The following is a 19078-nucleotide window of genomic DNA, read 5'->3' as shown; positions in this document are numbered from 1 at the left end:
AGGCTGTAATGAGGTCTGGAGCTGAGTGACCTTGGCGGAACCCAAACTGGGCGTCAGTGAGCAGGTTATTACTAAGCAAATGCCATTTGATAGCACTGTTGATGACCCCTTCCATCACTTTACTGATGATAGAGAGTAAACTGATGGAGCAGTACTTGGCTGGTTGGATTTGTCCAGCTTTTTGTGTACAGGACATACCTGGGCAACTTTCCACCTAGCCAGGTAGATGCCAGTATTGTAGCTGTACTGGAACAGCTTGGCTACGGACGCGGCAAGTTCTGGAGCACAAGTCTTCAGTATTATTGCTGGAATATTGCTACCAGGGCAGTGGTAGCTCCCACCGTTACTGTCATGGGCAGATGCATCTGCAGCAGGCAGGTTGGTGAGGATGGAGTCAGGTATGTTTTTCCCTCTTGTTGGTTCCCTCACCATCTGCTGCAGACCCAGTTTAGCAGCTGTGTCCTTTAGGACTCAGCCAGCTCGGTCAGTAGCGGTGCTACCGAACCACTCTTGGTGATGGACATTGAAGTCCTCCAACCAGAGTACATTATGTGCCATTGCCACCCTAAGTGCTTCCTCCAAGTGGTGTTCAACATGGAGGAGCACTGATTCATCAGCTGAGGGAGTGTAGTACATGGTGATAGGCAGGAAGTTTCCTTGCCCATGTTTGACCTGATGCCATGAGACTTCATGGGGTCCGGAGTTGCTGTTGAAGACTCCCAGGGCAACTCCCTCCCATCTGTTTACCACTGTGTTGCCACTGCTGGGCCTGTCCTGCCGGTGAGACAGGACAGGACATAGCCAAGGGTGGTGATGGTGGTGTCTGGGACATTATTTGTGAGATATAATTCCGTCAGGATGACTGTGTCAAGCTGTTGCTTGACTAGTCTGTGAGACAGCTCTCCCAATTCTGTTAGTAAGGGTCAAAGGGCCTGCAATTGCCATTGTCGTTTCTGGTGCCTCGGTTGGTGCCAGGTGACCTTGTAGCGGTTTGTTACAACTGAGTGGTTTGCTAGGCCATTTCGGAGGGAATTTAAGGGTCAACCACATTGCTGTAGGCCAGACCAGGTAAGGACAACAGATTTCCTTCCTAAAGGATATTAGTGAACCAGATGGGTTTTTACAACAATCGACATTAGACTTATAATTCCAGATTCTTATTGAGTTCAAATTCCACCATCTGATGTGGCGGGATTTGAACCAGTGTCCCCAGAGCATGACCCTGGGTCTCTGGATTAGTAGTCCACCATTGCCTCCCCTAAATTAGTAAGGGAGAATCTCAAATCGGAAGAACAATGTGTGGAATCTGTTTGGGTGGAGCTAAGAAACAGCAAAGGGCAGCAGACATTGGTTGGAGTTGTTTATGGGCCACCAAATAGTAACGGTGATGTTGGGCATGATATTAATCAGGAGATGAGAGAAGCATGTAGCATGGGCAATACAACAATCATGGGTAACTTCATGGGTGCTGTGGAAGGGGGTTGAGGTGTAGGGGGTGATGGAGGAGTGGACCAGGGTGTCCCGGAGGGAATGACCCCGTAAAGAGACAGGCATATGGGGTATGTGGAACATTCCTAGTTCCAGTCCTACTCCGGCCCCCTCCCACAACTCTTTCTCCAGTACATCGATGATTGCTTCGGTGCTGCTTCATGCTCTCGTCTGGACCTGGAAAAATTTATTAATTTCGCTTCCAATTTCCATCATTTTCATATGGTTCATCTCTGACACTTCCCTTCCCTTCCTTGACCTATCTCAATTTCTGGTGATAGACTGTCCACCAATATTCGTTACAAGCCTACCGACTCCCGCAGCTACCGTGGCTACAGCTCCTCACACCCCGCTTTCTGTAAGGACTCCATCCCATTCTCTCAGTTCCTTTGCCTCCGTCGCATCTGTTCTGATGATGCCACTTTCCAAAACAGTTCCTCTGACATGTCTTCCTTAACCGAGGCTTTCCATCCACGGTGGTCGACAGGGCCCTCAACCGTGTCCGGCCCATCTCCCGCGCATCCGCCCTCACGCCTTCCTCTCCCTCCCAGAACCATGATAGTGTCCCCCTTGTCCTCACTTATCACCCCACCAGCCTCCGCATTCAAAGGATCATCCTCCGCCATTTCTGCCAACTCCAGCATGATGCCACCACCAAACACATCTTCCCTTCACCCCCTCCCTGACGGCATTCCGCAGGGATTGTTCCCTCTGGGACACCCTGGTCCACTCCTCCATCACCCCTACATCTCAATCTCCTCCCACAGCACTTTCCCATGCAACCACAGAAGGTGCAACACCTGCCCCATTACTTCCCCCCTCCTCACTGTCCAAGGGCCTAAACACTCCTTTCAAGTGAAGCAGCGTTTCACTTGCACTTCCCTCAATTTAGCCAACTGCATTCACTGCTCCCAATGCGGTTTCCTCTACATTGGGGAGACCAAACGCAGACTGGGTGACTGCTTTGCGGAACAGCTTCGGTCTGTTTGCAAGCATGACCCAGACCTCCCTGTCGCTTGCCATTTCAACACGCCACCCTGCTCTCATGCCCACATGTCTGTCCTTGGCCTACTGCAATGTTCCAGTGAAGCTCAATGCAAGCTGGAGGAACAACGCCTCATCTTCCGATTAGGCACTTTACAGCCTGCCAGACTTAATATTGAGTTCAATAATTTTAGATCATGAACTCTCCTCCATCCCCACCCCCTTTCCAATCCCCCTTTTTTCCAATAATTTATATAGCTTTTTATTTTCCCACCTATTTCCATTATTTTTAAATGTATTTCCATCCATTGTTTTATTTCTACCTTTTAGCCTATTTCGATCCCTTTCCCCCACCCCATCCCCACTAGGGCTATCTGTACCTTGCTCATCCTGCTTTCTATCCTTAATGTCACCTATTAGCACATTTCTTAGCTAATATCACCACCGTCAACATCTTTGTCCTTTTGGCAATCTCCACCTATCACTGGCCCTCTATCCAGCTCTACTTGTCCCACCCCCCCTTAAACCAGCTTATATTTCACCTCGCTTCGATTTTTCCTTAGTTCTGTTGAAGAGTCATACGGACTTGAAACGTTAACTGTGTTCCTTTCCACAGATGCTGTCAGACCTGCTGAGTTTTTCCAGGTATTTTTATTTTTGTTTTGGATTTCCAGCATCCGCAATTTTTTGCTTTTATCACAGTATTCTTAGCCTCTGACCTCTTGTGGCTACAGTATTTATATGGCTAGTCCAGTTCAGTTTCCAGTCAATGTTAATCTCCAGGAAGTTGTGCTATGACCGCAGCTGATGTTATTCATTCAGAGGGAAACTTGACTTACTGATCATCACTCTTTTTTTGTACTTTGAAAGCGAGGGGAAAACTACTGATCCCAGAAGCATAGAACCCCAGTTTAACACTTTTAGGATTTTAAAATTAAAAGATTTATTAACAAGAAGGAAAAGAAACTTAACCACACACGATTAAAACAGTCTTACAAAACATTCCCCAAAAATGACCCACTCGACCAGAACACACAAGTAAACTACTTGGCAACAGCCCCCTTATAGATTTTTAGCCTTAAAAATCCAGTAGTATTTCCCAAAGCATAACTCCTGCAAGTATACCACACAACTTCTCACTCTCTTCCGCTCTGCTGTGAAACTGAAGGAAGTTCAGAAACAGGCTGCTTTCAGAAAAAGACTTTTCTGGTTTGAAACTGGATGGTTGCTTCAAGTTCACAACTTTTCTCAGCACAGAGCTGGTCCCAGGACATTTCCCCCACAGCCAACACAACTCAACTAAATGTCTTTCCTTAAATATCCTTTTCCCCTTTGATCTGAGACTATTGTTCTAAGCACCTTTTTGAATTCAATTTTTCCAAAATGTAAAAATCTTTCATGTCTCCCTATTGCCTCCACTTTAGAGTAAAATAAATAAAAGTACAAGGAGCAGGAGTGGGCTATTCGGCCCTTGGAGCCTACTCTGCCATTTAATAAGATCATAGCTGATCTGATAGTAACCCCCTTGCTTACTAAGAATCTATCCACCTCTGCCTTAAAAATATTCGAAGACTCTGCTTCCACCACCTTTTCAGGAAGTAAGTTCGAAAGACTCACGACCCTCTGAGTGAAAATTTTTTGCCTCATCTCCATTTTAAATAGGCGACCCTTATTTTTAAACAGTTTCCCCTAGTTGTAGATTCTTCCACAAGAGGAAACATCCTCTCCACATTCACCCTGCCAAGACCCCTCAGGGGATAGAAACATAGAAACTAGGAGCAGGAGTAGGCCAGTCGGCCCTTCGAGCCTGCTCCGCCATTCAGCATGAACATGGCTGATCATCCAACTCAATAGCCTGCTCCCACTTTCTCCCCATATCCATTGATCCTTTTTGTCCCAAGAGCTATGTCTAACTCCTTCTTGAAAATGTACAATGTTTTGGCCTCAACTACTTTCTGTGGTAGCGAATTCCACAGGCTCACCACTCTCTAGGTGAAGAAATTTCTCCTCATCTCAATCCTCTCTGGCCACAGGAGAAATGCCACAGGACTAGAGGACAGCTAATGTGGTACCATTATTCAAGAAGGGTGGTAGGCATTAAACCAGGGAACTATTGGCCAGTGAGCCTAACATCAGTAGTCAGGAAACTTTTGGAACAAATTCTGAGGGATAGAATTAATCTCCACTTGGAGAGGCAAGGATTAATCAAGGATAGTCAGCATGGCTTTCTTAGGGGGAGATCATGTCTAACAAATTTGTTTGAATTTTTCGAGGAGGTGACTAGTTGTGTAGATGAGGGTAGTGCAGTTAATGTAGTCTATATGGAGTTCATTAAAGCTTTTGACAAGGTCCCGCATGGGAGAATGGTAAGAGCCCATAGGATCCAGGGCAATTTTGCAAATTGGATCCAAGAGTTGCAGGAGGCAGAGGACGATGGTCGAAGATTATTTTTGTGACTGGAAGCCTGTGTCCGCGGGGTTGGCACTGGGTCGCTTTCTGTTTGTACTGTACATTAATGACCTAGACATGAATGTAGGAGGTATGATCAGTAAATTCGCAGATGACACAAAAATTGGTCTTGTGGTAAATAGTGAGGAGGAAAGCCTTCGACAACAGATGATATAGATGGGCTGGTCAGATGGCTAGAGCAGTGGCAAATGGAATTTAATCCTGAAAAGTGAAAAGTGATACATTTTGGGAGGACTAACAAGGCAAGAGAATACACAATAAATCGTAGGACCCTAGGAAGTACAGAGGAACCTTGGTATGCATGTCCATAGATCCTTGAAGGCAGCAGAATAGGTAGGGAAGACAGTTCAGAAGTCATATGGGATACTTAGTCGAGGCATTGAATACAAGAGCAGGGAGGTTATGATGGAGCTGTATAATGCATTAGTTGGGCCTCACCTGGAGTACTGTGTGCCGTTCTGCTGGCCACACTAGGAAGAATGTGATTACATTGGAGAGGGATCGGAGGAGATTCACCAGGATGTTGCCTGGGCTGGAGTGTTTCAGCTATGAGGAGAGACTAGATAGGCTAGAGTTGTTTTCCTTAGAGCAGAGAAGGCTCAGGGGGACCTGATTGAGGTGTACAAAATTATGAGGGGCGTAGATAGGAAGAAACTTTTCCCCTTAGTGGAGGGATCAATAACCATGGGGCAGGAGGTTTAGAGGGGATTTGAGGGAAAAAAAATTCACACAGAGGATGGGGCGTATCTGGAACTCACTGCCCGAGGGGGTGGTAGAGGTAGGAACCCTTTCAACATTTAAGAAATATTTAGCTGAACACTTGAAACGCTATGGGCCAAGTGCTGAAAAATAGGATTAGAGTAGATAGGTGCTTGATGACCAGCGTGGATACAGTGGGCCAAATGGCCTGTTTCCATGCTGTAAAACTCTATGACTCAAGTCCAGTGGAAAGAAGCCCAGTCTGTCCAACCTTTCCTCATCTTATCCCAGGTATCAATCTTGTAAACCTCCTGTGAACTGCCTCAAATGCATTTACATCCTTCCTTAAAGAAGGAGATCAAAACTGCACAAAGTATTCGAGGTTCGGTCTCACCAATGCCCTGCATGAGCATAATATCCTTACTTTTGTATCAATTCCCCTCGTAATAAATGGGATTAGAGTGGATAGGGATAGTGGATAGAAAGATAGGAAAGGAGGAGGGGTAGCAATATTAGTTAAGGAGAGCGTTGCAGTGCTGGAGAAAGAAGGTGTCCCAAAGGGTTCAAGGACAGAATCAATTTGGCTAGAGCTGAGGAACAAAAAGGGTACAATTAAATTGCATGGTGTAGTCTATAGACCGCCAAATAGTGAGAAGGACGTAGAAGAACAAATCTGCAGGGAAATAGCAGAGAGATGCAGACTTTATAGAGTAGTTATAATGGGGGACTTTAATTACCCAAATGAGGCAGTGGTAAGGTAAAGGGCGGAGAGGGGCATAAGTTCCGAGATTGTGTTGAGAAGAATTTTCTATAACAGTATGTGTCCAATCCAACAAGAAAAGACGCACTGTTGGACCTGGTTCTTGGAAATGAAGCGGGCCAAGTAGATCAAGTGTCAGTGGGGGAACATTTAGGAGGCAGTGATCATTGTATTGTACTTTTTAGGATGATGATAGAAAAGGATGATAGGCAATCCAGAGTAAAAATAATTAATTGGACAAGAGCCGACTTCTATGGGGCAAGAACGGAGCTGGACCAGATAGACTGGAATGAAAGATTGGCAGGAAAAACTGTAGCTGAACAATGGGCTACCTTCAAAAAAGAAATGGTTCGGGCACAGTCAAGGTATATTCCATTAAAAGAGGAAGGTGGGGCAAACAAATCCAGAGCTCCCTGGTTGAAAAAGGTGATTGAAATTAAGATAAAGAAGAAAAAGTGTACTCATGACAGGTGTCAGGTAGAAAATACAATTGAGAACCAAGAGGAATACAGAAGGTTCAGAGGGGAGGTGAAAAAGTATATTAGAAAAGTGAAGAGGGATTATGGGAAGAGACCGGCAGCCAAAATAAAGGGGAATCCCAAAGTCTTCCATCGACATATAAATAGTAAAAGGGTAGTAAAAGGAGGAGATGGGATGATTAGGGGCCTAAAAGGGAATTTACACATGGACGAAGGGGCTATGGCTGAGGTATTAAATGAAAACTTTGCGTCCACCTTTACCAAGTAGGTAGATGCTAACCAGGCCATGGTGACAGATGAGGAAACTCTGTCACATGAAGGGTCCAAAATTGATTCGGAGGAAGTGTTGAATAGACTGTCAGTACTTAAAGTTGACAAGGCACTGGGGCTAGATGTGATGCAACCAAGAATTATGAAGGAAGTGAGAATTGAAATTGCGGGGCACTGGCCATAATCTTTCAGTCTTCCCTAGACTCAGGGGTGGTGCCAGAGGACTGGAGAATTGGAAACATTATGCCCTCATTCAAAAAAGGTTGTAAAGATAAGCCTAGCAATTACAGACCAGTCAGTTTAACTTCAGTGGTGGGCAGGATTATTCGGGATAGAATTAGTAGCCACATGGAAAAATATGGGTTGATAAGGAAGAGCCAGCATGGATTTCTAAAGGAGAAATCATGTTTAACTAACTTGCTGGAGTTTTTTGAAGAGGTAACAGAAAAGGTCAATGAGGGTAATGCTGTTGATGAGGTGTACATGGACTTTCAAAAGGCATTTGACACACTGCCACACAACAGAGAAAAGTTATTGCTCAGGGAACAAAAGGGACAGTAGCAACATGGATACAAAATTAGCTGAAAAATAGGAAGCAGAGAGCAATGGTCAATGGATGTTTTTCAGGCTGGAGGAAGGTTTGTAGTGGAGTTCGCCAGGGGTCAGTATTGGGAAGCATGCTTTTCCTGATATAGATTAATAATCTAGATCTTGGTGTGCAGGGGACAATTTCAAAGTTTGCGGACGATAAAAAGCTTGGGAGTGTTGTAAACTGTGAGGAGGATGGTGTGGAACTTCAAGAGGACATAGACAAGTTGCTTGAAGTGGGCAGATGGGTGGCAGATGAAGTTCAATACGGAGACGTGTGAGGTGATGCATTTTGGTAGAAAGAACATGGACAGACAATATAAAATAAGGGGTGAAATTTTGAAGGGAGTGCAAAAGCAAAAAGACCTTGGTGTATATGGGCATAGATCATTGAAGGTGGCAGAACAGGTGGAGAGAGCAGTTAATAAAGCATACAGTATCCTGGGCTTTAGTAAAAGGGGCATAGAGTACAAGAGCAGGGAGGTTTTGCTGAATTTATAAAAGACACTTGTTAGACCTCAACTGGAATATTGTGTACAGTTCTGGGCACCATATAATAGGAAAGATGCGAACACATTGGAGAGAGTGCAGAAGAAGCTTACAAGAATGGTTCCAGGGATGAGAAATTTCAACTATGAGGTTAGATTGGAAAGGTTAGGACTGGTCCCCTTGGAGAGAAGAAGGCTAAGAGGAGATTTGATGGAGATCTTCAAAATCATGAGGGGGCTGGACAGAGTAGATTGGGAGAAGCTGTTCCCACTCGTAAAAGGATCAAGAACGAGAGGGTACAGATTTAAAGTGTTTTGCAAAATAAACAAATGTGATGTGAGAGAAAACTTTTTCACACAATTGAGTGGTTCAGGTCTGGAATGCATTCCTGGAAGTGTGGCGGAGGCAGGTTCAATCGAGGCATTCAGGAGGACATCAGATATAGAAACAATGTGCAAGGGGTACAGGGAAAAAGCAGGACAGTGGCACTAGGTCATAATGCTCATTTGGCAAGCTGGTACAGACACGATGGGCTGAATGGCCTCCTGTGCCATTTAAATTCTGTGGTTCAATAGAAAGTGAGATTATTTCAACTTTCCCAACATTAATTGGGATAGACATAGTGTTAAGGGCTTGGATGGAGTAGATTTCTTGAAATGTGTACAGGAGAACTTTTTAGATCAATACGTAGAGGGTCCAACAAGGGTCGGTGCATTGCTGTACCTAATTCTGAGGAATGAAGCCGGCCAGGTGGCTGAGGTGGTGGTGGGAGAGCATTTTAGTGATAGCGACCACAACATGGTACAGTCTAAGCTTGTTATGGACAAAGAAATAGACAAGTTGCAAAAAAATGTTTTGGATTGCAGGATTATTTTAGTAAAATAAGGCAGGATCTGGCCAAGGTAGACTGGGAACAGCTACTTGTGGGGAAATCTACAGAGGAACAGTGGGGAGGCATTCAAAAAGGAAATGGAACAGGCTCAACATGTTCCCTCTAGGGTGATAGGAAGGAGTATCAAGCCCACAGAACCATGGATGACCAGAGATATTCAGGATACGATGAGAAGAAAAAGAGAGGCATCTAGCAGGTACAAGGGAAGTAAATCAGTGGAGGCATTAGTGGGGTACAGAAAGTGCAGGGTGGAGCTTAAGAAAGCAATTAAGAGAGCAAAGAGGGGATATGAGAAAGCTCTGGCTGGTAAAAGTAGGGAAAATCCCAAGATATTCTATAAGTATATCAATGGGAAGAGGATAACCAGGGAAAGAGTAGGGCCCATAAGGGACCAAGGGGGCAATCTACGGGTGGAGCTTGAGGACATCACTAGAGTGTTGATTGAATACTTCACATCCATCTTCACCCAAGAGAATGAAGATGAAGGTATGGAACTCGGGGAGAGAGACTGCGAGGTTATTGAGCAAATTGATATAGGGAGTGACAAGGTATTGGAGGTGTTGGCAGGCTTAAAAGTGGACAAATCTCCAGGTCCGGATGATTTGTGTCACAGACTGCTGAGGGAGGCAAGGGAGGAGATTGCAGAGGCTCTATCCAAATTTTTAATTCCTCTCTGGCCAGCGGGGAGGTGCCAGAGGACTGGAGAACAGCTAATGTGGTTCTGCTATTTAAGAAGGGTTATAGAGAGAAAACTGGGAACTGCAGGCCAGTGCGTCTCACGTCAGTGGTAGGGAAACTATTGGAAAAAATTCTGAAGGAGAGAACCTATCTCCACTTGGAGAGGCAAGGTTTGATCAGGGGTAGTCAGCATGGCTTTGTCAGAGGGAGGTTATGCCTAACAAATTTGACTGAATTTTTTGAGGAGGTGACCAGGTGTGTAGATGAGGGTAGTGCAGTTGATGTAGCTTATATGCATTTCAAGGTCCCACAAGAGAGACTTATAATGAAGGCAAATGCACATGGGACACAGCATCATTTGATGAGGTGGGTTCTAAATTAGCTTAGTTGTAGGAGACAGAGGGTGATGACAGAAGGATGCTTTCGTGACTGGAAGCCAGTGTCCAGTGGCATACCACAGGGACCTGTGCTGGGTCCCCTATTATTCATCATTTATATAAGCAACATAGATGACACTGTGGGGGGTAGCATTAGTAAGTTTGTGGATGACACAAAGATTTGCCAGGTGGTTAACAGTGAGGTTGAGTGTCTTGGGCTACAGGAAGATATCGACGGGATGTCAAATGGGCAGATAAGTGGCAGATGAAATTTCACCCTGAAAAGTGTGAGGTGATACACTTTGGAAGGAGTAATTTGACAAGGAAGTGTTCAATGAACGGCATGACACTAGGAAGTTCTGAGGAACAAAGGGACCTTGGTGTGTGTGTCCGTAGATCTCTGAAGGCGGAGGGGCATGTTAGTGGGGTGGTGAAAAGGGCATATGGGACACTTGCCTTTATCAATCGAGGCATAGATTACAAAAGTAGGGATGTCATTTTGGAGTTGTATGGAACCTTGGTGAGGCTAAAGCTGGAGTACTGTGTGCATTTCTGGTCGCCACATTATAGGAAGGATGTGATTGCACTGGAGGGGGTGCAGAGGAGATTCACCAGGACGTTGCCTGGGATGAAACATTTAAGTTATGAAGAGAGGTTGAATAGACTTGGTTGTTTTCGTTGGAGCAGAGAAGACTGAGGGGCGATCTGATGGAGGTGTACAAGATTGTGAGGGGCATGGACAGGGTGGATAGGGAGCAGCTGTTCCCCTTAGTTGAAGGGTCAATCATGAGGGACAGGAGGTTTAGGGGGGATTTGAGGAAAAGTTTTTTACCCAGAGTGTGGCAACTGTCTGGAATGTGCTGCCTGGGAGGGTGGTGGATGTGGGTTGCCTCACATCCTTTAAAAAAAATACCTGGATGAGCACTTGGCACATCATAACATTCAAGGCTATGGGCCAAGGGCTGGTAAATGGGATTAGGTAGGTAAGTCAGGTGTCCCTCATGTCAGTGCAGACGTGATATGCCGATGGGCCTCTTCTGCATTGTGAGATTCTGAGAGTCAGGGGGTGAGTCACTCGTTACTGGATTCCTAGCTTCTGACCTGCTCTTGTAGCCACAGTATTTATATGGCTCGTCTAGTCCATTCCAGTTTCTGGTCAATGCTAACCCCCAGGATGTTGATAGAGGAGGATTCAGTGATGGTAATGCTATTGAACATCAAGGGGTGGTGATTAGATTCTCTCTTGTTAGATTTTGTTATTGCCTGGCACTTGTGTAGCTTGCATGTTATTTGCCACTTGTCAGCCCAAGCCTGGATATTGTCCAGGTCATGCTGCATTTGGACATGGATTTGTACCTGAGGAGTCAAGTTTAAAACGTCCCCCATAGTGCTTGTGAATACCCCTGCGAGGATATTGGTCCTGGTGGGATGCAATCCGTGCAGCATGTACTTGTCCCATCTTCCCCAGAATCGTTCCCAATGCCTCAGGAACCTAAATCCCTCCCTCCTACACCATCTCTCCAGGCACACATTCATCAAGTCTATTCTCTTATTCCTGATCTCGCTTGCACCTGGCACAGGGAGTAATCCTGAGATTACTACTTTTGAAGTCCTGCTTTTTAATTTATTTCCCAGCTGCCTATATTCTGCTTTCAGGACCTCATCCCTCTTTCTACCTATGTTGTTGGTACCAACATGGACCATGACCTCTGGCTGTTCAGCCTCCCCCTTCAGAAGGTCCTGCAGCCGGGAGGCAGCATACCATCCAGACGTCTCACCTGTGGCCACAGAAACGTATAGCTGCTCCCCTTACAGTAGAAGCCCCCATCACTGTTGCTCTCCCACTCTGTTTTGTCTTCCCCACCCCCAACCCCATGCAGCTGAGCCACACATGGTACCATAGACTTGAATCTTAATGCATTCCCCTGAGAAATTATCTCCCCCAGAAGTATCTAAAACAGAAAATCTATTAAAAAGGGAGATGGAGCCAAAGGACTCCTTCACTACCCGCCTTTTGCTTTTGCTCTGTCTGGCAGTCACCCATTCCCTTTCTGCCTGTGCACTCTTTACCTGAGGTGTGACCACCTCACTATACATGCTATCTACAAAGATCTCATCCTTGTGGATGCTCCATAGTGATTCCAGGTGCAGCTCCAGCCAAACAAGGATTTCAAGTAGCTGCAGCTGGAGACACTTCCTGCACACGTGGTCAACGTGGCCACTGGCAGTGTGCCTGACTTCCCACATCGCACAGGAGGAGCATTCCACTTGGCTGAGCTGCCCTGCCATGATGTACCCTTAAATTACTCCCTTTACTTTTACTTCCTCTCGAGAATATTAAGGACAGAAGAAATACTCACCAGGTCCTACTTACCAAGGCTGCCGCTCCTTTTTATGAGGAAAGGTAGAAAATGAAAGGATCACCACCTTCCCTCTGCACCAAACTCCCTCTCTCATCAAACTCCAACTGAAGCACTCTTATGCAGCCCAAAGCAGCACTCCAGTGCAGACAAAGAAGCAGGGTAATTGGCAAGTGGACAGCAAAACAAAGCCTGATAACGTGAAAGGCAGAAGAAATAAATGATAAAAGGGTGACAGAAAAGGGGGATGGTATTTAGACAAATAAATAAAAGGTAGGTCTAGAGGAGGTGTGAATGGCATCATCAACAGCTGCTGCCCAGTGAAAATTGGGGAAGAGGTTATGATCTGAAATTGTTGAACTCAGAAAAGCAAAAGACTGCAGATATTGAAAATGTGCAATAAAATATAAAATGCTGGAAACACTCAGCAGATCTACTAGCATCTGTGGAGAGAAACAGAGTTAATGTTTCAGGCCGATGACTATTCATCAGAGTTTTGATGAACAGTGATCAATCTGAAACATTAATTCTGCTTCTCTCGGCAGATGCTGCCAGACCTGCTGAGTGTTTCCAGCATTTTTTATTGCTGAATTCAGAAGTTGAGCCTGGAAGTCTGTAGAGTGGCTAATCGAAAATTGAGGTGCTGTTCCTCGAGTCCACCGTGACAATGAACAATGCAGGAGGCTGAAGACAAGAAGTCAGAGTGGGAGTGGGGCATTTAAGTGACAGGCAACGAGAAACTCAGTCATGCTTCCAGTCTGAATGAAACTCGACCTGCACAGTGACACCCAGTCTGTAGTCTCCCTAAAGTCGAGACCACATTGTGAGCAGTAAATACAGTCGGCTAAATTCAAAGAAGTAAATGTAAATCAGTGTTTCACATGGAGGAAGTGTTTGAGCCTTGGGCTGTGAGGAGAGAGGAGGTAAAAGGACAGGTGTTGAAGAGAAGGAGGTGCTGGGTGATTGATGAGTTCCAGAGGGAATGGTCCCTTTGGAACGCTGAAATGGAGGGCAGGGGAGAATGTATTTGTTGGGGCGGCATCAAGCTGGAGATGGCAGACATGGTGGAGGATGATTTATTGAATATGGAGGCTGGTGGGGCGGAAGGTGAGATGAAAGGGAACATATGGCGGCTCTGGGAAGGAGGGAGACGGGTGAGAGCATAAGTGCAGGAAATAGACTGAACACAGTTAAGGGCCTGTCAACCATGGGAAGCCTCCATTGAGAAAGAAGGAAGATGTTTCAGAAGCACTGGTATGGAAGGTAGAAGACTGTTTTAGACCATTTTACACTTTCACCCTATGACAGAGCATTTGTTTAGTTTTGTTCACCACTCTAATCCCTCCCTCTTTCCTGATTCTGCACCTGAAACCTGTTCCACCTCTAACTTTTTCTAGTTTTGAAGAAATGTAATCAACCCAAGATGTTAACTTTGTTTCTCTCTCAACAGATGCTGCCAGACTTGGAGTATTTCCAGCGTTTTCTGTTTTTATACCAGATTTGCAGCATCTGCAGTATTTTAAACATCTTCTCTACTTGCTTCCCCTCTGCCCTTCACTCTTGACAGGTGGCTAGGATACAGCTCCAAATTCAGGATACATTGGCACGCAATTATTCGCAGCATCCCTCTGTGCAGGAAGCTATCTCTCAACTAGACACAGAGCTCATGGACATCACCAAGGTAAGAACAAGGAACCTACTTCTGACAGGGCAAGGCCACTCTGGTAAGTACCACAACTACAGGCCAGCTTGCACACAAAGTTCTACAAGATTCAGGATATGTGTCCAGTTCCTCACTGGAATCCCTTTGGCTGCAAAGCATTGTGTGGCTGATTCATTGTGTTTTTAAGCAGCAAGATTACTGCTCTCTGTGTGTATATCAGAGAAGAGTTTATCCTGGGTCAGTGTTCCCTGTGTGTATATCAGAGAGGAGTTTATCCTGGGTCAGTATTCCCTATGTGTATATCAGAGAGGAGTTTATCCTGGGTCAGTGCTCCCTGTGTGTATATCTGGGAAGAGTTTATCCTGGGTCACTGTTCCCTGTGTGTATATCAGAGAAGAGTTTATCCTGGGTCAGTGTTCCCTGTGTGTATTTCAGAGCAGAGTTTATCCTGGGTCAGTGTTCCCTGTGTCTATATCAGAGAGGAGTTTATCCTGGGTCAGTATTCCCTGTGTGTATATCAAAGAGGAGTTTATCCTGGGTCACTGTTCTCTGTATGTATTTCAGAGAGGAGTTTATCCTGGGTCAGTATTCCCTGTGTGTATATTAGAGAAGAATTTATCCTGGGTCAGTGTTTCCTGTGTGTATATAAGACTATAGGTGCAGGAGCAGAAGTAGGCCATTCGGCCCATCAAGCTTGTTCTGCTATTCAGTGAGATCATGGCTGATCTGATAATCCTAAACTCCACTTTGCTGCCTTTCCCCCATAATCCTTGATTCGCTTACTGATTAAAGATCTGTCGATCTCAGCCTTGAACATACTTAACAACCCAGCTTCTACAGCCCTCTATGGTAAAGAATTCCACAGATTCACTACCCTCTGAGAGAAGAAATTCCTCCTCATCTCTCTCTTAATTGGATGCCCCCTTACTCTGATTGTGCCCTCTGGTCCTCGACTCTCCCACAAGGGGAACCAACCTCTCAGCATCCACCCTGTCAAGCCCCCGAAGAATCTTATACAGTTCGACCTTATTGAAACCTTAACAAGCATCTGAAGGCTCTAAAGAAGAATCATACAGACTCGAAACATTAATCCTGCCTTTCTCTCCACAGATGCTGTCAGACCTGAGTTTTTCCAGCACTTTTTGTTTTTGTTATCAAGGATCTATTTAGTTCTACCTTAAAAATGTTCAAAGACTCCGCTTCCACCGCCTTTTGAGGAAGAGAGCTCCTCAGACAGGCCACTCTCTGAGAGAAAAAGCTCTCAGTCAGGTCAATCAATGCATTCAGGATGAAATTGGATTATTGTCTGAAAAAAGTGAATGTGTAGGGCTACAGGACAAGTTGGGAGAGTGGCAAAAGGCGAATTGCTCCTTTGGAAAGGCCCCAGAGAGCCAAGCCAAATTGTCTCCTCCTGTGCTGTAGCAATTCTGTGCCAAGTGGCAGAAATCTGCCCTCTCTGGCCCAGTGGTCAGTCACTGAAAATAGTTCATTGATTCTATCTAAAAGCTTCAGGTTTTTAAATGCCTCTATTAAATCTCCCCTCAGCTTTCCTGGTGAATGTAAAACATCCCTAGCTTTTCCAGTTTATCCATGTAACCCCTCATTGGGTAATCCCTCATCTCTGGAACTATTTTAATAAGTCGCGATTGTACTTACTTTAAAGCCTTCACATTCTTCCTAAAATGTGAAGTCCAGAAGCCTGCAAGTGGTACTCAAATTGTGTTTTTACATAGCACATAGGGCACAGGAACCAGCCATTCGACTGGTCGGGTTGAATGGCTGGTTCATGTTTAGCATAACTTCCATGCCTCTACTCATCAAGCCCAGGATCCCTTATGCTTTACTAACAGCTTTTTTTAAATTCATTCACGGGACGTGGGCTTCTCTGGCTGGGCCAGCATTTATTGCCCATTCCTAGTTGCCCTTGAGAAGGTAGTGGTGAGCTGCCTACTTGAACCGCTGCAGTCCACGTGGTGTACGTACACTCACGTGCTGTTAGGAAGGGAGTTCCAGGAATTTGACCCAGCGACAGTGAAGGAATGGTGATATATTTCCAAGTCAGGATGCTGAGTGATTTGGAGGGGAACTTCCAGGTGGTGGTGTTCCTGTCTATCTGTGTCCCTTGTCCTTCCAGATGGTAGTGGCTGTGGACTTGGAAGGTGCTGTCAAAGGAGCCTTGGTGAATTCCTGCAGTGCATCATGTAGATGGTACACACTGCTGTTACAGTGCGCTGGTGGTGGAGGGAGTGAATGTTTGTGGATGGGGTGCCAATCAAGCGGCTGCTTTGTTCTGGATGGTGTCAAGCTTCTTGAGTGTTGTTGGGGCTGCACTCATCCAGACAAATGGGGAGTATTCCATCATATTCCTGACTTGTGCCTTGTAGATGGTAGACAGGCTTTGGGGAGTCAGGCGGCAAGTTATTCATCGCATGATTCCGAAATTGCCCAAATATGTCCTGTCCACAAAAAGCAGGCCAAATCAAATCCAGCAAACTACCACTCACATCAGTCTATATGAAAAATGGATGTTTTTTAAAAAATATTTTTAGAAAATATTGTGTTATTCTGTGAAGAAGGCTGTGGGTGTGTTTGTTTTAATTAAGCTGGGCGAGAATAAAAGGACAGTTCATTCTAAACAGCGCAGAGAGGCAAGACTTCATTGTAAACAGCGCAGAGAGAGAGGCAAGAGTTCATTGTTGGGGAGGTGGTGGCGTAGTGTTATTGTTGCTGGACTAGTAATCCAGAAACCCAGGGTAATGCTCTGGAGACCCAGGTTCAAATCCTACCACAGCAGATGGTGGAATTTGAATTCAATAAAAAAAATCTGGAATTAAAAGTCTAATGATGATCATGAAACCATTGTCGATAGTTGTAAAGAATGTTCTTTCGGAAGGAAATCTGCTGTCCTTACCTGGTCTGTCCTACATGTGACTGCAGACCCACAGCAATGTGGTTGACTCTGAACAAGGGCAGTTAGGGATGGGCAATAAATGCTGGCTTGGCCAGCGATGCCCACATCCCATGAATGAATAAAACCAAAAGACAGGTTGTCCGGCGGGGGGGGTTTAAAACATGAAAAGTATAGAGGTACAAGTGAATAGGTTAGATCTAACATTTGCATTTTTAGGTAAATTTGTTTGAATATGCAGGAGCTCCATAGGTAAACAGAAGTGGGGATACTATATTTTATTGACCCAAAAGCAAAGACAAAATAGAGACATGAAAGATTTTATATTTGAAAAGATTTGAGCTTCCAAGAGGTGTGAGAACAATGGAGGCGAAAGGGAAAAATAGACATTTTAGAGTTACTGTACCTGTGAGCGATAGTGGCTGTGTAGCTGAGCTGGTAGCTCTAGGCTGGGAAAAGATACAGGTTTGAATCAGCCATCCAGTCAAGTCACAAAAGTCTTAGGCTACAGCAAGCAGTCTGTTCTAAAGTCTTGGATTTGCACAGCAGACTTGAAGCGAGCTTAAGGAGTCATTGGTATGCTTTTATTAAAGCTTACAGCAGTTTGCCTTGGGTAAGATTACTGGGTTTTTATGGTTAAACATCTATAAGGTAATAAAAACAAAAATACCTGGAAAAACTCAGCAGGTCTGGCAGCATCCACGGAGAGGAACACAGTTAACATTTCGAGTCCAAATGACCCTTCAACAGGACTAAGTAAAAATAGAAGAGAGGTGAAATATATGACCTCTTATACCTCTCTTCTATTTTTACTTAGTTCTGTTGAAGGGTCATTCGAACTCGAAACGTTAACTGTGCTCCTCTCCGTGGATGCTGCCCGACCTGCTGAGTTTTTCTAGGTATTTTTGTTTTTGTTTTGGATTTCCAGCATCCGCAGTTTTTTGCTTTTAGCTATAAGGTAATGTTGCCCTGAAGGTGTTTAGTTGCGGCTCTGACCAAGTAGAGAGTCTTTATGGTGGGGGGATGTGTTGTTCCACTAACCTTAATTGTGCAGCTGTAATCTTGTGTGCTTAAGTTTTCTTTTATTCTTGTTAATAAAACTTTTAATTTTTAAAATCCCAAAAGTGTTACTGAATCTCATCAGAACGTCACCTTCTCGTTTTCAGAATACCAAAAAAAGGGGACGTCCATAAGCCAAGCTTCCTTTTGGGATTTGGTTTGTGCGTCAGTTAACATCAGCTTTGGTCGTAACAGTCCACTCTTGATCATCAGCAAAGTAATTGAAGGTGCACTTATCACGCAGCACTTAATCCAGTAGTAACCTGCTCACTGACGCTCAGATTGGATTCAGCCAGACCCACTCAGCTCCTGGCCTCATTACAGCCTTGGTCCAAACACGAACAAAAGAGTTGAACTCAAGAGATGAGGTCAGAATGACTGCCCCTGATATCAAGGCAGCATTTGACCAAGTGTGGCATCAAAGAGCTCTGGTAAAATTGAAGTCAATGGGAATCAGGGAAAATTCTCCATTGGTAGGAGTCATACCTAGCACAAAGGAAAATGGTTGTGGTTGTTGGAGTACCTGCACCATGTGGACTGCTGTGGTTCAAGAAGGCAGCAGCCACCACCTTCTCGAGGGAAATTTGGAAGGGTCAACAAGTGCTGGCCTGCATTTTGTAGACAGGACATAACTCGGCAATTTTCCACATTGTTGGATAGATGTGAATGTTGTAGCTGCATTGGAAAAGTTTGGCTAGGGGCGCAGCAAGTTCTGGAGCGTAAGTCTTCAGTACTATTGCCGGGATATTGTCAGGACCCATATCTTTGCAGTATCCAGTGCCTTCAGCCATTTCCTGATATAGAAACTAGGAGCAGGAGTAGGCCATTCGGCCCTTTGAGCCTGCTCCGCCATTCATAATGATCATGGCTGATCATCCAACTCAATAGCCTGCTCCCGCTTTCCACCCATACCCT

At 45.1% G+C, this 19078-nt stretch overlaps 1 protein-coding gene across 4 annotated transcripts in view; it reads left to right on the top strand.

The window, feature by feature from the left end:
- Nucleotides 1-19078, top strand: part of nup155 (nucleoporin 155) — a 287604-nt gene that overhangs the window by 256783 nt on the left and 11743 nt on the right. For all 4 annotated transcript variants that reach the window (XM_041186949.1, XM_041186950.1, XM_041186952.1 and 1 more), the window contains one exon: nucleotides 14101-14214. In XM_041186949.1, the coding sequence (XP_041042883.1) occupies nucleotides 14101-14214 (114 nt within the window). The remainder of the gene's footprint in view (nucleotides 1-14100; nucleotides 14215-19078) is intronic.

The sequence above is a fragment of the Carcharodon carcharias genome, chromosome 4 (genome assembly GCF_017639515.1).
Source record: "Carcharodon carcharias isolate sCarCar2 chromosome 4, sCarCar2.pri, whole genome shotgun sequence".
In the NCBI taxonomy this organism is placed as follows: domain Eukaryota; kingdom Metazoa; phylum Chordata; class Chondrichthyes; order Lamniformes; family Lamnidae; genus Carcharodon; species Carcharodon carcharias.
This window is presented reverse-complemented; position numbering and strand designations above follow the sequence as displayed.